This window comes from Vombatus ursinus, unplaced genomic scaffold, assembly GCF_900497805.2.
Source record: "Vombatus ursinus unplaced genomic scaffold, bare-nosed wombat genome assembly UNPS02014782.1, whole genome shotgun sequence".
NCBI classification, from domain to species: Eukaryota; Metazoa; Chordata; class Mammalia; order Diprotodontia; family Vombatidae; genus Vombatus; species Vombatus ursinus.
In genome coordinates this window covers 3,900,887-3,921,169 of record NW_020954560.1, presented here as the reverse complement: position 1 = coordinate 3,921,169, position 20,283 = coordinate 3,900,887, and the positions used below count along the sequence as shown (strand labels likewise).

Below are 20,283 nucleotides of genomic sequence, written 5' to 3'. Positions count from 1 at the left end.
GTGTGTGTGTGTGTGTGTGTGTGTGTGTGTGTGTGTGTGTGTGTGTGTGTGTGTGTGTGTGTGTACCCAAATTCCAGCTGAAGAAAAGGCAAAACGCAGGCACAATGAGGGAAGATGCTTTTGGAAAGGCACGTGGAGAGGAGCTCATGGCTGAAGCTTCACAGCCTACTTCAGAAAGATGGTCAAGATGCTGGTGGTCTGAGCCAGCACAAAATTCTAAAAGATCAAGCTTAGTAGATATTCTGTGAAGGTGGTTTGTCCTGTTCCTTTAGCACACAAAGTTTGTCCTCACATGTATACACATATATGTCCAACATACACACACACACACATATACATATTTGGAGACAGTTGGGGTTAAGTGACTTGCCTAGGGTCACGCAGGTAGTAAGTGTCTGAGGTGGGATTTGAACTCAGGTCTTCCTGACTCCTGGGCTGGTGCTATATCCACTGAGCCACCTACCTGTCCCAATCCCCTTGTTTTGCTATAGTCTCCTATGTAGATTTTTGAATCCTGTCTCTGTTACTACTTGTGGGACCTTAGGAATAAATAAACAAATTGGTTGATTGACTGACCAACCATTTAAATGCTTTCTATATGCCAGGCAATGTGCTGAGCATTTGAGGATACAAAAACAAGCAAGTAAGAAAGTCCCTACCCTCTAGCAGCTGATACTCTAATGAAGAAGGATACATATAAAAGGAAGATAGACTGAGGGGTGAGGGGGAATTAGGTAACTGCAGAGCAGCATAGTTTGGAGATGACTAGAAGGTGATTTGCTGACCTGCTACTAGGTAAAATAAGGTGAAAGTTCACCCATCAGATCCCAAGGTCCTGGGGGCAGCGTCTGTCTTCCAGTGGAGGGAAAAGGAAGAGGGCTAGAGTCCAGGAGAGACGGTGTCCTGCTTCTACCAAGGCAAGGTGAAAGCTCACCTATCAGGGCTAGGGATCCAAGGGGCAGAGTCTGAGTTTTAGTGGGCCTCTCTTGGCCTCAGTTTCTTCATCTGTATTTAAGAAGCATTAAAAAAAAATTAGTCATCTGGGTTCAATAAAGAGTCAGGACCCAGGAGGTATATTACTATCAATCATCTAAACTCCACCCCATTCTGATAGCTCTTGGGAGTCATTTATAAAAGTATGAGTCATTGATTCTTGCTTTGACCCCATATCCACAGTGCTTTACTGGGTCCCTTCCTTTCTCTTTCCTTCCTTTTGCTTCATTTATCTATCTTAACTTAAGGTCATGATTTAACTCCATAGTCTAATTAGACTGGTAAATACATAGTAGAAGCAGAAACAGTGATTACATGTACTATAAACTACATATTCCATTCAGTTCCTAGGCCCAGTCCTTCCCATGAACAAAACCTCTTTTGAGAACAAAGACCATCCCTCCTCTTTTCAGCCTTGGGTTGGAACAGGTTAGCTTCAACAAATCACTATCTTTAGCAGAAATCCTTCCCCTCCTTTCCGTACCGAACTCCTATTGAGACCCTCTTCCACGCTATGCCCCAGTACACAGAATTGTGAATGAAGACTGGAAAGTAGTAAAATTTGCCCAAATACCAGTCACAGGTGAATTATATCAAAATTAGCTCCTGAACAGGCCCTGGCTGACCGTAGAAGCCTTTGTATTTGATGCAGGCAGGCGAGTTTTCTCTTGCTCCTCTCAAAACCAGGAACAATGAGTCTGGATTTGTTGTTACTGTTCAGTTGTTTTTCAGTCGTGTCTGACTCTTTGTGATCCCATTTGGGGTTTTCTTGGCAAAGATTCTAGATTGGTTTGCCATTTCCTTCTCCAGCTCATTTTACAGATGAGGAAACTGAGGCAAACATGGTTTAAGTGATTTGCCCAGTGTCACACAGCTAATAAGTCAACTCCAATTCACTTGCAGGTCATGGCGTCAACTCCCTGATGTCATGGTCTTCTTCAAGAAGGAAGGACAAACAACAATAACAACAATAAGTATCTGAGTCTGGATTTGAACTCAGATCCTCCTGACTCCAAGCCTAGCACTCTATCCATTGTACCACCTAACTGTCCAGCTTATTCTTGCATAGAGATAAATGCTAAATATAAAAGCCACAAAGCATACAGTAACAGAATGACTAAAACAGCTTCTAATAACCTAATTTATAACTATGGTTACAATGAGGTGAGAGGCTAATATTTTAAGCCTCATCAGAACCTAAAGCAGTTGTGCAATACTGCTAATTAGTCATTTCACCTGAGCACTGGGCCCTGCCCAACTAAAAAGCCAACCTTGTTCTTTCTGGTGGCTTCTCTGTCTGCTGAAGCCACTTTCATTGCTTTCAGATGTAGATCTGTCCTTCCCCATCAGTCAATGGAGTCATAGTTGAAGCTGTTTTCTCTTTGAAAAGGCCTGCTAATTCTGGCTTGGTAAACCATCAGGGACCCCTCGTCATCACATGGTTTAAGACCCTGAGTTGCAAAGAGCCAGAAAAATCCCCTCTTCCTGAGTTCCCACATGGTTGACTAGAATCAGGCAGATAATGTCGGTGTGTTCTCCGAAGAATAATCCTCATAGACCATCTCATTTTTGTTACATATAAAAATGGGCATCTTGGTCTAGAAATTATCTCAGAGGTCTCTTCCTGCTCTAAATTAATGATCTATGATCCTTTGGCATCATGTTACTGAGTGAGGTGGAAAAGTCCCCTCCTCCAGGAAATCTTTAAAATTAAGTTACAGTCTCCTAGTAAAGTAACTGAAGGTATGAACATATCCTTTGACCCTGCAGTTCCCACCTCATCCATCTCTTCAGAATATATTTACACATAAATCATCCTAGACTGATGAGAACATAACTTATTTTTTTTAATTTGTTCTTTGTATCTTTTGCTTTTATATCATTTGTGTTTTCTGATGTCTTTCTTCCATCCCCTTCCAGAAGGTTATTCCTCATAACAATTTTCTTAAAAGTTCACTGATAATTAGCCAAATTAGTTATCAGAGGGAATATATTGTGCAGGGTCTGAAGAGGCAGACCTTTTAAGCACAGAAAATTGTGTTTCTAGTTATTATCCTTTTCCTCCACTGTAAAAACCTCTATAGGGTCCAAGTCCAATGTTATATATAATATTTCACATTCATAGTCCCTCGCCTCTGCCAAAAAAGGAAGGTGTTTCTCCTTACTTCTTGAGTGCTAAGCTTGGTATTTCTAATTCTGCAGCATTCCATTTCAATTGTCTTGGTGGTAGTGGTCTTTCACACTTACATCTTTGTAGTACTATTGTCTTGGTTCTGCTTAGTTTACTTTGTATCAGTTCATATAAAACTTTCCTGTGTTTACTCTTTCTTAGAGCATGCAATACTCCATGATATTCATGAATCACAACTTGTTTTCATCATTCCCCAGTAGATGGGCATCTACCTTATTTCCAGTTTTTTGCTACTGCAGAAAATGCTACTATAAATATATGACTATTCTTTTTATCATTGACCAACTTGGGGTCTACACTTAGCAGGGGGATCTTCTGGGTGGAAGGGCATGTTCACTTGAGTTACTTTATTAGGAGACTACAACTTATTTTAAAAGATTTCCTGAAGAAGGTGAGTTTTGCACCTCACTCAGAAAGTCATTCCAGTGGACAATGACTACTCCTTACCAATGGTAACATATAAGCACTGCTCAGTATAGAGAACCATTTTTATTTGATTCCAGTCACAGGGTAAGATGGATTCAGGGCTGGAGGAGCAACTTGTTGTAATGCAGAGTGGAAAGTGAAAAAAAAATGCAATGAATGGGAGTCCTAACTGGACTGGAAAACTGCCATTGTGATGAGAAATAGCCCTAGAGAGGTAGTAGATGTGTACTATGAAGGATGAATGAAAGTGGTGAACTGTGGGTGAGGAGGAAAGAGATGGAGAGATAGCAGGAGTTTGGGAGGACACCAACCAGCTTTGGTGAGTGTCCCAAAGTGGGAAAGATTATTGTTGGAACCTGTTGTTTTTGTCTGGTTGGGACAGGTTAGCTTCAAACACCCAGATAGAAGAACCTGGTTTTGATTTTATTCTTCCCCTGTTTTTTCTCCAGCCCCACCCAGGTTGCTAGACAGTGTTTTTAGTTTTTTTTTTTTTCCACTAACCTCTCTTCCATCCAACAATTACTCGATGTTCCACACATTCCTTCCGTATTTCCACATTTAATGTTCTGAGGCCAAGATCCTACAGAGGTTTTTACAATGGAGGAAAAGGATAATAACTGCAAATATAATTCTCTGTGCTTAAAAGGTCCACCTGTTCTAAGGCACTGCACAACATACCCCTGCTGTTAGTCTCCCCGAGATAACTGTAAAACCAACAAATATTCCGTTTCAAAAGGCAAATATTGGAGAAAAAAGTGTCTCAAATGATATAGTTCTTGCCTTCTTCAAAGTAGGAGAGGCGGTAAGGTCTTAGGTCTTTACATAGTAATCTTGATAAACTGACTTTTTCATTACATCTGAAGAAGAAAATTATTCTAAACGCCCTCTGGAAACTCTTTGGACACAAGATTTTTTTTTTTTTTTGTTCTTCCAACTCCAACTTGGGCCCAACACCTCCAGACAAGACCTGTACCTCTCTGCCAGACCTCTCCTCCTCTTCTTTTCTTCTCCCCTTCCCTTTGCCTCATCCTTCTCTTCTCATTCTCTTTCCCTCCCTGCCCCCTCTCCAAGCCAGCACATGCTCCAAGCTAGCACCAGCTTACTCCAGCCCAAGCCAGGCCAAATATAGCACTTGATGTTCCTGCCAATTCCTCAAACAATTCTCTGTTTCTACTCGAGCAGGAGAGATGCCTTAAGCTGGGTCAGCTTGGGAGTTACTTCTGAGAGCCTAGGGATGATTCAAGTGGCCTGAATGAGGGGAGGGAAGGTCTGGGACTGTTTTGTGAGAGTTTGAGCTGGGAGGCCTTCCACCTCCAACATCCCCCCATATCAGTAGTTCAGTAAAATAGCATTCAGGAATCTCAGGCTGCAGCTGCCTGAGTGCCTCCTTCCCCTCCCCTCTCTAGCTCTTGATAATTATCCAATCATCCCTGCCTTGGGAATTAACCTGCAAGATTCTTTCAGGAAGTCAGAAGAATAAAAAGGGAGCTACAGTCCTTTTTCAATAGTTGATGACAATAGTGGTAGTTTACTATTACAATTCCCCAGCTCTCATTTGTATAGAACCTTCCATCTCCTGTCCACTACTCCCTGTGCAGAGGCCGTCCCTCATTCCTGGAACTCACCCAGCTCACTGATACCTCTTGGCATCCTTCAAGTTGTCTTAAAAACTCAGCTCAAGGGCACCACCTCCTCCAGGAGGTCCTCCCTAGTCTCCCTAGTTAAGGTATTAGTACTCCCCTCCCTGCATATCCAGGAGCACATGCGACCTCTAAATTACCCTGGAATCACTTTGCATTGGTTTAGCTGACCTGTGTAAGCTCCTTGAGAACAGGGAAGGTTTGTTTTTGTCTTTGTTATCACCAGGGCAGGGTTCAAGTCTCACTTCTGGGGTTAAGTGGCTGTCTCATGCTAGCATATGTTTCCCTGTGCGCATTCCATGGCCACATATGTTTCCTGTGTTATTTAACTTCCGTGTGAGTTCCCTGGTTACGATGGAACTTTGTGCTTTCCATACTAAGGTAGCCTGTGGAAGGTTGTGATACCTTGGACAAATCAGTTAACCTCAGATCCCTAAGATGATAAGTTGCAGAGAAGGTGCTGACCTGCATTGATTGGAGTTTGCTCACCTGGGAGTTCCCTAAACCAATGAAATCATAGATCCAATCCCTAGCCTTATCACCAGGGCTTTGCACAGGGCCTGGCACATAGGCGCTTAGTAAATGCTTGTGGAACGTTGAAAGAACATTAAAATAAGCATTTATTAAACACCTACCATGGACTAAGTACCAGCAATTAAAAAAAAAAAAGAAAAAATCCACACTCTCAAGGAATTATATTCTATTAGAGCCCCTTGTCTAGAGAAAATACTTGCACACAAAGGTACTGTTATCAAAACATATTGTGTGTTTCAGGTAGGGAGGCAGTTCCACTATTATTATTATTATTATTCTCCTTTACTCTTGCTTTTTTCCGTAAAATTGGGGTTTGGGGAGATGACCCATCGACGTGCCCCACTGCTACCCGAACTGCATGAATTGGCCCCAATTTCAGTGGCCCGTCTTTGCTCCAGACTCTTGCAGCTGCCTTCTGACCATCACCAGAACTTCTGAGGTAATATCAAAAGTGGGCCTCATGATGTTTTTGGCCAGGACTGGGAACTCTCCAAAATAAATCTCTTGATGAAGTGTTCTCATTACATATTTGGCTTCGTTTTCCACAGGCCCTGTACTCTGAGTATTGGGCACTTACCCCAATTGAATCAAAATGCCAAACCTTTTAAGACTTTTGAATGTCACTAATTCTAATCCTGAGAGGCAGATGGTGAATGGGGGAGCCGGAGCAAACCCTGCTCTCTCAAGAGAGGTAATTTAGAAGCATCAGAGCTGACGGTTTTTCAAACACCCGCCAAATTACTGCAGTGATCAGAGCACTTTGCCATCCTTTCAGGATGGCCTTTCACATTCAGGTAATCAACTCTGGCAGTAATTTGGGAGCCTAGCGTTCCCCTCATACTTCACCTCAGGTCTTCAGTGGCAAAGGGGGTGCTAGCACAACACAGGACTGCAGGGCAGAGAAAACGTACCAGAACTCTCTCTCTCACACACACACACACACACACACACACACACACACACACACACACATTCTCTCTCCTTTCTCTCTCTTACATTCTTTCCTCTACTCTCTCTCTTTTTCTCTTACACACACACATTTAAACCAGCTCCACCCCACCAAATACAAAATGGTGCCACATCTAAGATCCTACACAGTTTTAATTCATCAGTACTTTAAAACCACTTTTACCACTACAGTTGCTCCTTCAGCTTCTGAAGTCATTACAGAGAGGTGAAGGGGGGCAGGGACCCTCTTTGCCAGTCTTTTGCTCCTCCCTAGGAAAACTATAGAAATGGAATCTAGATGTTATCCATAGCTCTTAGGTCACGTAGTAAAAGTGCACTGGCTGGGGAACCAGGGGCCCACCCGGATCTGCTAGTCGGGTTCTTCAATCTGCCTTGTGTAAATTTGCTTTAAAATGGGAAAATTTTGCTCTTGGTTTTCCAGAGGCCCTGATAGCCTTTTCTTTTCTCAGCACTCCTTCTAAATGTGTTCTCAATCAGTAGTCAAAATTAAATAGTGACTTTAAAAAAGGTGGGGTGAGGGGAAGGATTCAGAAGCCAGTGTTGTAGATGGCGTCATTATTACTCACCCAGTCAAAATCAGAAACAAAAGATCTTAGGGTGGAGTAGAGAAAGGAAACCAGAGAAAATGGGTGTGCTGGTAAATGTTCAACAACTGGCTCTCTGGGGGTGGGGAGGGGAGAAGTATGAAGGACACAATTTTAAGTTCGATCTGTATTATTAACATTTTTTCCATCACTTTCTTAAATCTAGACAATGAATAAAACAATGAGTCAAGCCCTGATCTGTAGCATTTGCTGATTTCTTAAGTGTAAATGTTCGCGTTGAAAATTTAACAACTGTCTCTTCAGTGACCTGGTTCCAGCATCCTCCTAAGAAAAAAAAATCTCACTCCTAAATTCATGTCACTAATGCCCAGTAACTTTTGGAAGTTATAAACCAATTGCTAATGTGTATGTATGTGTTTGTAGATGTGTGTATATACATGTGTATATATATACACACACACATATGTAGGTATATATACATATATATGCACATACATACATACACATGTGTATATAATATATACATATATATTTGTTTGTTTGTGTAATACAATAACATCTGTCTCCAGGTGATATTTAATTTGTCCCCTCATTTAATCTGTTCAGCTCAGGTACCTATTATCTACAAAACCTTCCCTGACCTTAACTTTCACCCCAGTTATTAGTGCCCTTTCATTCTGAAAATTATTTTATATCTATCTATTTTTGTATATGTTGTATACTGCCCGTTAAAATGCAAGTTCTTTGAGGACAGGTTTGTTTGTTTGTTCATTTTCCATTTTTTTCATCTTTCCGAATATAGAAAGGGGAACTAAAACATAGCCCCAAAGCCAGAATTGTTGATTTGAACCAGGAGAGTAATGGACAAAGATCTTGCTTTTTAAAAAAAAAAAAACAAACACTTTTTTTCTTGTTTGAATTCATTTCATGACAATTCCAAAAGACTCTTGGAGTGGCATAAGCTTTGTAGTCACAGCTTCCACATAACTCCTATGAGGTCCTACAGAGTTTGTCGAAGCTCTGCGAAATGGACTCTTGACACACAGTATCCCCATAAGGGATCAAATGAGAATTACAAGGAATTTCTAACCCCAAGTTAAAGAGTTGTCTGAGCTTTGATTCAGTATTAGACAGAGGCAATAAGGATTTTTTTTCTTTTTTTTTTCAAAGCAATTGGGGTTAAGTGACTTGCCCAGGGTCAAACAGTTAGTAAGCATCAAGTATCTGGTCTGAGACCATATTGTGTAAGTGTCAAGTATCTGGTCTGAGACTATTTGAACTCAGGTCTTCCTGACTCCAGGGCCTGCTCTATCCACTGCCCCTAGACACAGGCAATAAAAGAATGGACAGTTTTACCCTGGGGACATTCTGCCTGGCTTTTCTTTGCTTGTTTTGTTGTTGTTGTTGTTGCCGTTTTTTAGGTAGATGTGGTGGCTCGTAGCCTTGACTATGGAATAAAAAAGCTCATCAACCTGTCCTTACTAGAACCTTTTTAGTCACTAGCTTTAGAAGATAGGAACTGGGGGGCAGCTAGGTGGCACAATGGATACAGCTCCGGCCAAGGAGTCAGGAACTAGCTGTGTGACCCTGGACAAGTCACTTAACCCCGATTGCATCACCAAAAAAAAAAAAAAGGAGAAGGAGAAGAAGAAGATGAAGAAGATGAAGAAGAAGAAGATGATGATGATGATGATGATGATGATGATGACGATAGGAACTGAAATAGCCAGTAGGTGCCCCCAAAGAAATGAAGCCCAGAAGCTTCTAGTAGAGGAATAATGAGGTTGGTGGAGATCCCTGGCAGGTGCACTATACTGTTCCTATTGTTTGCCCTTTTTGAAGAGGACCACGCTCCCAAATTCTAGAATTCCTTAACATCAACACCATCATCTTCAAAGAAGCAACTGCATTCGGTGTTGCATATGTGTCCTTTCCTGATTAATTCAAGTAAACTCTGTCCGTTGACTAATGATATGAACACTGTTTCTGGGGACCCCTTACTTTTTGCAGTTTTGCCCCCTCCAGTTCCCCCTCCTTCCCGTTGGGTTGGCCTATGGGTTTGCCTACCATTTCATCTCAGTAATTCTCAACTGTGCCAGAGGCTTAACTCATTAGACTTCTGAATATCTTTAGGTCATTTCCTCAGCCCAACTTCTTTTCCAGCACCAACTAAGCTCTGTGCTTTGGGCAGCTGAACCCACAGTACAAGTTTGTTGTGTTGAGTGGTAGCCTTGGGAACGACAGTTGAACAATCAGAGCCTTCTTTGAGCAGGGACCATTTTGTGTTACATCAAACTTTCTCAATATGTTTTGCTGAACTGTTTCTTTATTTCTTCTTTTTCTTTGTGTTGAGATAGGTCTCTGGGAAGGGGGAAGGAGAGGAATATAGTGGAGGTGTAGAGAAGAGGAGGGAATCCATTGGAAAGGGGGGCGACAGAGAAACAAAAGATATCACAAAAATTTTGTCTTAAAATTAACAAACAAACAACTAGAACCTTCAACACTCTTCAGGATTTAGGGCCAAATGATAGATATCCTTTGCCTGGAGTTAGTTGCTGTTTGAGTCATTCACCCAATTCCAGAATCCCATAGCCATCCATGATATGCTCTCCACTTCTCTAGACTTTTGGAGTCGTGATAAATACCATGACAGGAGAAGAAGGATGTTTTGGTTGAAAAAGCATCATAACTTGGACAAACGGGTTCAATTTCTACATGTTATTCCCTCTGTATTCATCTCCTATGATTTAGGAGACTTATTACTGTTATTTAACCCCCATTTATACATAACTACTTGTAACAAATCAGGAATTGCTTCCAACTGATCGATACAAATGAACTAGAAAAGAATTCGCTGCCACCTCCAATGACTGTTTTTCTCTCTTTTGTTGCAGAGCCCACATTTTCATCTAGGATCTGTTCGTCATCACTTTTATTATACTTCCTGGTTATCTATCCCTTTATTGTTTTCATCCCTCTCCTCATTTTCACATGCTGCTTACACAGGAAGGCCAAGAAGGTGTCTCTACAGAGTTCTAAAGCACGGAAAGGAGAGGCCCTTTGGGTGAGCTTGAAAGGGGCTGAAGGAAACAACCTGAACTATAATGACTATAAGAGTGATGAGAAGCCGGAGGACGAGGAGGAAAATGAAATCAATTGAATGCTGAAAGGAATCCCTGTCTGAAAATACTCATATGGACTGAATCGCTCTAATTGCACTTGTTTTTTCACCTTGTTTTACAGCCTCCACTCTCAGCTTCACAGGCCCTTGTGGTGGTAAGAAGGCCCAACTAATATAGCAGAAGGAAATAAAAATGTGTTCTTTGCTCGTCTCATATATGTGAGTTCTGATTCTCCTGCTAAATCATAAGCTTCCTAAGAGCAAGAATTCTGTTTTCTATTCCCCCTTTTGTTGTTAGTAGTTTCAGTTATGTCCAACTCTTTGTGACCCCATTTGGCATTTTCTTGGCAAAAATATTGGAGTGGTTTGCCATTTCCTTCTCCAGCTCATTTTACAGATGAGGAAACTGAGAGCAAAGAAGGTTAAGTGACTTGTCCAGGGTCACATAGCTAGTGAGTATCTGAGGCCAGATTTAAACTCAGGAAGATGAGTCTTCCTGACTTCAGGCCCACCACCCTATTTATGGTGCACCTAGCTGCCTTGTATTTCCCCTTACCGTCCCCAAATTAGACTGACCGTTATACACAGAATACTTAATACTGATTAATCAATGAGTATTAGCATACAGTAGGGAGAAGAGGTAGTGTTTAAAATTGGTCACAGGATTTAGTGCTCGAAGGGGCATTTAGATAACAACTGGTCCAAACCCCCTTGTATTGTAAAGAAAATGGAAGTTAAGTGACTTCCCCAAAGTTACACAGGTAGTAAGTAGTAGCATCATTATTTGAACCTAGGTCCTCCAGCTACAAATCCAGTATTGTTAATGAACCAAATGCTCTTGTAACTTAAGCCCAGTCAAAATGATCTCTGATTTAGTTTTGTTTTGGTTTTTGGTTTTGTGTGTGTGTGTGTGTGTGTGTGTAAAATCCTTTTGTGTACTGAGTGAACTAGGAAAAATTATCCTAATGGTATCATTCTTATTGACTTAGTAAGACCTGGGATCAGGGCAAGAAGGAAGGTCAACAGTACCACCCACTTACCTTTTCCTCCTCCAAATGAGCCATGAGCTTAAGGGAATAAATAAATTGGGTAGATCAAATATTATTCCTTTAAGCCCTTTATTCTCAACCAATCAATCAGTCCTGGCTACATGGAAAGTAATGGGCCAGATACGGGAAAGGGTCATGATTTGGGGATCCTACTGACTCTTCAGAGTAAAAAGGATTCCCAAAACAACTGCAACTGAAGCCCCCTAAAAATTATACTCCCAGATTATTCCTAAATAAAACCAACTATAGCTAAAGATTTACAAAAATATTTATAGAAACTCTTTTTTGCATTGGCAAAGAATTCAAAACAGAAAGGATGCCCATCAGAGAATGGCAGAACAAGTTGTAGTATCTGAATGTGATGCTATAATAAATGATGAAAGGGATGGTTTCAGAGAAACCTGGGAAGAATTGTATGAATTGATGCAAAGTGAAGTGAGCAGAACCGAAAGAACTATTTAAATAATACCAACAATATTGTAAAGGCAAACCGCTTTGAAAGACTTAAGTATTCTGATCAATGCAATGACCAAATATGATTCCGGAAGACTCACGATGAAACATACTGTTTCTGCCTCTTGATAAAGAGGTAACAGACTCAGTACAAATTGAGACATTTTTTTTTGGACAGGGCCAATGCAGTAATTTGTTTAGCTTGACTATATATGTTTGTTACAGAATCTTTGTTTTTCTTTCTTTCTCATTGTGTGGTTGGAGGAAGTAATAAAGAGAGAAGGCAGATTTTCATTGAAAAAAAAATAAAATTTAATTTAAAAAAACTATCCGTCCCTCAGATGAACTTCAGAAACTGTCAAGAGACTGTTGCAGCAGGCTGAAAAGGTAGCTTTAAATCCCAGGTAACAAACAGACTTGAGAGAATCAGTCTGTTTACTGCCTCTGTAGGCAGCATGGTTGCTTTAATGCAGGGCAATTTGCATTTCCAAGGAGAGCTATTTATTTTTAATTATTTTATCGGGCAAAAGTCCTTTCTAAATGTAATTAACTTGTTTGCAAGGGAGTCATTGGCAGCAGTAAGAATTCCCCAACAGAACCACTGGTTCTTTAAATTCGTCCCTTTATAGCCTCAATTAAAGTTGTATCAGTGGCAACAAATGTATTATTCCTGTCTCACAGATAGGGGGAGCACATTCCACAGATCAAGCTACAGAGAAATCGAGTAGAAGGCAGCATAGACCTATTTCTAGAAAGCCATGGCTTTGTTTTGTTTTGTTTTGATGGAGGAGAGGCAGATTGTCAGGGTAAATGGATAGATTGCCCAGCCCGAAGCCGAGAAGGCTCATTTTCTTGAGTTCAAATCTGGCTTCAGACATTTACTAGCTGTGTGACCCTGGGCAAGTCACTTAACCTTGTTTGCCTCAGTTTCCTCATCTATAAAATGAGCTGGAGAAGGAAGTGGTAAACTACTCCAGTATCTCTGCCAAGAAAATCCCAAATGAGGTCATGAAGAATCAGACACAACTGAAAAATGCCTAACAACAAGAAAAGTTCCACTCAAAGGGTGTAGATGTGGAAGAGACCGTAGAGGTCATGTGACCCAACACCCTTATTTTTATAGATGAGGAACCAGAGCCCAGAGAGGTAAAAGACTTGTCCAATGACATGAGAGTAATAAGTAGCAAAGTGGGATTAGCGCTCAAGTATTCTGACTTCACATCTCTGGTCTGCCCCTCTGCCTCCTGCAGTCCAACTCATGCTATAATTCGATAGGTATCCCTTTTTCTACATCGTGGAGAACTCTTTTTAAGGTTACTGTTGGAGAACAGGATGAACCCGTTCCATTTTAAGCTACACCCTATCAGTTTGTTTTATATAGTTGTTATGTTGGGGGACACACGATCTGACCTGGGGTGTGTTAGGCTCATCATTGTTATAGGGTTCTCCTACATCTAATAAATATAATAGCTTGTCCTTGACTGTCTACTGTTAGCACAGAATTTAAGAATACCTTAAAGGAACTGTGTCAATGGACATACTGCATATTTTTTTTATCAATATCAATAAAGAAAATATATAATAAAACATTTTACTTCAAAGTAAAATTGTAATCAAATTTTTGTATCAATTAGCAGTGCAGGGAAAGGGGACAGGGCTGGGCAGAAGGAAAATTAGACCAAGTCACCATTATAACTGGCCTTCCATTTAAAATTTGATTTATCTTTTTGAAGTTTGTCTTTTCTTTTTATATTTGATTTGCTTATTAGATATTTGGCTCAGGGCTTTGAAACTGCTGCTTTTTTTTCCACTTCAAAATTATGCTATGCCTTTAGGACTGTCATTTTCCTTGATTTTACAGTCTTCCTCTCGCTGCATTTTAAGTTACCCCACCCTGGATGTTGGCTTAGGAAACATGTTCAGCTCATTCATGCCTTTTCAATAAAGGCTTGGTAATGAACTCTGGGAAGTCATTTCTATGGTTTCCCATTCTTCATTATCATTCCCATTCTTCCTGAGACACTTTGTTTTCTCAGTTGGCTGTAGAATCATGCAGTCTTTCAGGGGGTGGGGGGTGATCATCACCTATAATAATAGCTCTGCAGAATGTGGATCTGTACTGGACATGACTGAAATCTACCTTTCCCCTTCAATTATCTCCACCTGCCAAAAGCAAACTTACTGACTATGCTATTTGGTGAATATTTATTAAATGCCTCCTAGAGAGCCAGTGTGGGATAGGGAGTTAGCCTTCAATGCAAGATGACATGAGTTCAGGTTCCACTTCTGATACCTACTGGCTGTGTGACTATAGGTAAGTAACTGAAACTCTCAGTGTTCCAGGCCAGTCTCTAAGATATGAAGTCTGAAAACATTTGCTAATCTCCAGTAGTAGAGCTGATCTACATTTAAAAGAGTTTCCTCATCTGGTAGTCCCCCACCATGATAAAATCACAGGTCCCGATCAGAGCTGCAATGATAAGTCCTTGCCCTCAGAGTGCTTAATTCCACGTGCACAAATAATTATAAGCCAAAGTTGATGGAGATGGAGCAAAACAGAAGATCTAGACAGAGTGTGTTGAGAAATCTTGAGAAAAAAAAATACTTAGGTATGGAGCAGAGAGAAAGACAATTAAGAGCAGGGATTAATAAATTTTTCACTTTCAAATTACATCTTTAAATTATAAGAGGGCATGGATAAGAATCACACGTAATGGGGAAGGAGGAAAGAAAGAGTAAACAAGCATGTATTAAACACCCACTATGTTCCAGGCACTGTGCTAAGTGCTTTACAAATACTATCTCATTTGGTCCTTACAACAAACCTGGGAGATAGGTATTATTATTATCCCCATCTTACAGTTGAGAAAACTGAGGCAGAAGTTAAGTGATTTGCCCAGGTTCACATAGCTAGTAAGCATTCAAGGCTAGATATGAATTCAGAAAGCTGACTCCAGGGCCACTGGCAAACAATTTATATCATAGCACCATTGTTATTATAAATGAAGACAAAGATTTAAGAACTCTGATCAATGCATTGACTGACCATGATCTCCAAGGATGGATCATGAAGCATGCTACCCCTATCCTGACAGAGAGGTGATGGAATCAAAATGCATAATGAGATACACGTTTTCAGACATGGCCAGTTTGGGGATTTGTTTTGTTTTAACATGTCTATTTGTTACAAAGCCTCAGTCTTTATTTTTTTCAATGAGGGTAGGAGGAAGAGAAAATGAATGCTTATTAATAGAAATAAAATATAAAATAAGAAAAAACATTGTAGAGAACTTCCATTCTGAGCAGATTTTTCCCATGGAATTTTAGTCCTAAGAAACCTGTCATTTCTCTGAACCAGCCCTTAATCTACTCTTCCCACACCTAAGACTTCTCCAGGAGATGTCTGTATAATTGAAATCCCCCATTATTAATAATGCCTGGCATTTACATAAAGCTTTTAAGATTTAAAAAAAGCTTAATTCATTTCCCTCAGCAACCCTGTGAGATAGGCACCAGAGGTAGTCTTAACCTTGTTTTATAGGTCAGGAGACTGAGGCTCAAAGTGACTTGTTGCCAGTGATCATACAACTAGTAAGTTTTAGAATTAGGACTTGCCTAGGTCTCTATTGCACCCAAGTCCAGTGCTCCTTTTCTCACATCATCCTATCTCTCCCTACTATGTCTTGCCAACGTTCCAAGCCTGGGGATGGTTTCTTGAAGACCTCATCCTACTTCCCCATTTTGTCCAAGTGGTCTATGACATAACACCTTTCTTTCTTCCTGAATTGCTCTTCACCCAAGTGCTCTCCAGTTTGCTTTCCCCAGTCTGGTGCCTGAATTTCCTTATGTGAGTATATCTCCTAACTCTACAATGCTATTTTGTATCATTTCCCCACCCACTTTGCCTATTGGATCGGTCCTAACCTATTCCTTTTGAATGAATCTTGCTTTCCTTCTAAGCATAGTCTAGTTATGTATCCCATTTCCAAAAAGTCTCAGTGATACCAGTGAAATCCAATGTGTTCCCTTGCATTAGGATCTCTGGGCCACCCTTTTTGTCACCCATACTTTGTGCATCTGCCTCTAGATAGCTTAGACTGGGGCTCTATTGCTTGCTCCTTTCTCAGATTTGGCCTTGTGGGAATTTCTGAGCATTTCTCCTGCTATTCTTCTTCCCGTATTGTAGCTTCCTTCAATAGTCACTAAATGCAGAGCATGATGTGCTCCAAGTAGTGAGACTCATGTGAGCTTAATTCACAAATTTAGAGCCGATATTTTTTAAAGTGTTATTCTTACTTTCTGTTAATAGTCACCCCCCCAACACTTTTTTTTTCATTCAGAGCCTTCTTTGGTGGTTTCCGCTCCTGTTAAGGAGGTCTTTGAAGGTCCCTCCAGCTCTAAAATTCTATGAAATTTGTTAGTGCCCCAAAAGTCAGATTTGGTAGCACGGTCTATGATGAACGTTTCTTTGAAGCATCATGATTATATTTGTAATCAGCCCCATCTTGATATAAATTTCAGAAAAGGAAACTTTACCAATTAATTTTTGAAAGAAGTTCCTTTTTTTCCTCTTTGTGATATACTAATGGGGAAGTAGTCAGTGCCTACCATGTAGTAAGCAGGCATAACACAATTATAGTAGCTAACTATTACATAATGTCTTAAGGTATACAAAGCACTTTATATGCATTGCATATGTCAGATGGAAACAACGTGCAACAGTGGATTGAGAGCTGTCCTCAGAACCAGGATTCTGACCTTTGACATATACCAGCTGTGTGACCCTGAACAAATCACTTTACCTCTGATGATGTATTAATGATGTAATCATAAATATGCCCAACTAGGTGATCTAAGTCTCTTCTAGCTCCAAAATTATATGATCTATGAAATGAGCAGATGAATGGATATCACTAATAACTCTCTGAGTATAAGAATGCCTTTAGGCCAGTCTTGGAACCACAGGGCTACCTATGCTAGGGCTGTGGGAGTTAACATGAGAAACATAAGATAGAATCTTTGTCTTCAAGCAGCTAAGAGTAAATTTGAGGTGGATGATTTGCATACATGAAACAATTATAGTAACTATCTTATATGCAATATTTTTGAGGTGGGGAGGTGATTGGGGTTAAGTGACTTGCCCAGGTTCACACAGCCAGTAAGTTTCTGAGGCCAGATTTGAACTCAGATCCTCCTGACTCCAGCGCCAGTGCTCTATCCACTGCACCACCTAGCTGCCCCGAAATGACACGTTCTTGAAATGTGATATGTTATCTCTTTTCATCTATAGGGGTTCAGAGCAAAAAAGTGAAACGAAGGCTGCAGTAGTCCAAGAAGGCTTTACACCGTTCCTTCTTGGTCATGGCTAGTATCGATTCAATCTAGCAATTATTTATTGAGTGCCTAGATAAACCTGAGGTATGCTGTAGGTCATGCCAATTACATTTTCATTACCATGTCACATGGCCAAATGATAACTGGTCATAAACATGCAAACATATATGTATGCATATACATATGTACATAAACCTATATTACATGTCTTGAAATGTACAAAGTACTTTATATATATGACAGGTAGAAGCAAGATGGCAATGTGGGTAAAGAAATCTTTGCATTGTTAATAGGTTAGCCAATAGCACTCTGTCACAAAGGCAGCAGTGAAAAATACTTGGGGGGATTTCTATCATCTTCCATTCCTGAGACATAATGAGATCAACGAAATGATGCTATTCCCTATTTATTAATTTTATACCTTCTAGAGAAGGGATTAGTGAACCAGAATGCCTCAGTCAAAAAAAAAATCACTTGAAAAAATACAGAGAGAAAATTTCAACTGTCTGAAATGGCGGAATCCAGCTTTAGTACTAGGGAAAGTCTACTCACTCTGGGGGCAACTGCTTTCGCTGACGTCAGGGATCCATAAACATAAATCCCTAAACACCATCCTGGAAAGTCAATTCTTTCTTTGATTGATAAAAGTAATATAGTTTTAGGACTAAATATGGATAACTTTGATGTAGTAAATACAGAGAAGTTGCTACCCTAAAAGACAAGGATAAATGAAAAATGCCATCTATCAAATAAGAATCGATAATGCCAGTCCTTCCTTCCAAAAGGCGTGCTAGTCCCCTGGGAGAAGATCATTTTAGCAAAGATATCAATACTTGACACTTCAAAATTACTCTATTAATTTGACTTTCAGCTACCCATTGATTAACAAACAGTGCTTAAGAGAAAAGTTTGGTAGTTTGGGATCATGAAAAGAACCTTGGATAGGTGGACCTAATATATTTGGATTCTGCCACTTACCTTGGGCACAATATTTTATCTCTCTGGGCCTTAGTTTCTTCAAAAGAGATATACCATGGTACAGGGGAAAGGGCACACTGGCTTTGGAGTCAGAAGACCTCAATTCAGATCTTACTTCTGTCACTGCATGTATGGCCTTGGGTAAGTCACTTCACAGGATCTCATTTTCTGCATTTGTAAAATGAAAGGGTTAGACTAGATGGTCTCTTAGTTCCTTTCCATTTCTAAATCTATGATAATGTGATCTGTAATGTGAGAGTAACAATACCTGTTTCACTGGATATGGTAAGGATCAAATCTATAGTTCAGTACATATTTATTAGAATAAACAAGATTATACATCAATTCAAAACAAAGCATTTAAAAAATATTTATTTTTAGTTTTCAACATTCATTTTTATAAGACTTTGAGTCCCAAATTTTCCACTCTCCTTTTCCTCTCCCCTCCTCAAGGTAGCGTGCAATCTGATATAGGCTATACATGTACAATCATATTAAACATATTTCCACATTAGTCATATTGTAAAAAAAGAATCAGAACAAAAGAGAAAAACCATGAGAAAGAAAAAAAAATGAGAGAGCAAATAGTGTACTTCGATCTGTATTCAGACTGCATAGTTCTTTCTCTGGACGTGAATAGTATGAGTCTTTTGAAATTGTCTTAGATCACTATATTGCTGAGAAGAGCTAAATCTATCAAAGCTGGTCATCGTACAATGTTGCTGTTACTGGGTACAATGTTCTCCTGGTTCTGCTCATTTATCAGTTCATGTAAGTCTTTCCATATTTTTTCTGAAATCTGCCTGCTCATTGTTTCTTATAGAAAAATAGTATTCCTTTACATTCATATTCAGCCATTCCCCAATTGATGGGCATCCTCTCAATTTCTAATTCTTTGCCACCACAAAAAGAGCTGCTAAGAATATTTTTGTACATGTGGGTGGTTTCCCCCTTTTTATGATCTCTTCGGCATACAGACCTAGTAGTGATATTGCTGGATCAAAGAGTGTACACAGTTTGTTTGCCCTTTAAGCATAGTTCCAAATTGCTCTCCAGAGTAGTTGAATCAGTTCACAACTCCACCAACAATGCATTAGTGTTTCAATTTTCCAACATCTTCTCCAACATTTATCATTTTCCTTTTTTGTCATATTAGCCAATCTGATAAGTGTGAGGTAGTACCTCAGAGTTGTTTTAATTTGCATTTCTCTAATCAACAGTGATTTAGAGCATTTTTTCACATGACTATAGATAGCTTTTATTTCATCTGAAAACTTCCTGTTCATATCCTTTGACCATTTATTAAAAAACACAGTACTTTTAATGAAATAGAATAATAAGGTAAATAATAAGGAACACCCCACCCCCTTTCCCACTTCCAAACACATAGAGACATGATCTCTCACAGATTCCCAAACTACTAGTGGGAGAAAGAACACTTTTTCCTAGACAACTTGTGTTTCTAGGGTTGTACCTCAGCTGGAATACCTCTATGCTTCTGCAGCTGGTATTGGGATATTTCATTACTGAGTTGCTGTCATCTACTGCTATTTTGGGAAAAAACTCATACCTCAAGGCACTTTAACTCTTTTGGGAGTCAAGCTCCCCACCACTGCACACAGCCAACAAAGAGTCCCTCAGGTTAGTCTATATTTTTGACCACCTAGTTCTTTTTTTATCAGGAACTTCCCCAGGCTTACTGGATATTTGGGTTAGGGTGAATAAATTCCTTTAAATTTCCATCATTTCCTTCAGTGTCATGTAGATTCTCTGCAAAGTTCATTTAGCAATACTAGAGAATTGGAGTGAACTTGGAAACCTCTGTCTTGCATTCCTAAAGCTATGGTTTGTACCTTTCTAACATTTGTACAATATTTTGTAAGCTACAGGATCATAGTAACTGCAACTAAACTGGGGTCTTAGAAATCACTGAGTCCAATTTCCTTGTTTGATAGATGAGGATGCTGTAGCCCAGAGATGATTTTTCCAGGATCACACCAGGATTTGAAGGTAGATTTTCTGGAGTTTTTCCCATTAAAATATATTGATT

At 39.9% G+C, this 20,283-nt stretch overlaps 1 protein-coding gene across 1 annotated transcript in view; it reads left to right on the top strand.

Annotated features, from left to right (window-relative positions):
* The window catches only part of CD101 (CD101 molecule), a 39,755-nt gene extending 29,044 nt beyond the window's left edge, over positions 1-10,711 (top strand). The window contains exon 9 of the mRNA XM_027866765.1: positions 10,193-10,711. Within this exon, the coding sequence (XP_027722566.1) occupies positions 10,193-10,458 (266 nt within the window). The 3' untranslated portion in view covers positions 10,459-10,711. The remainder of the gene's footprint in view (positions 1-10,192) is intronic.
* The last annotated feature ends 9,572 nt before the right edge of the window (positions 10,712-20,283 follow it).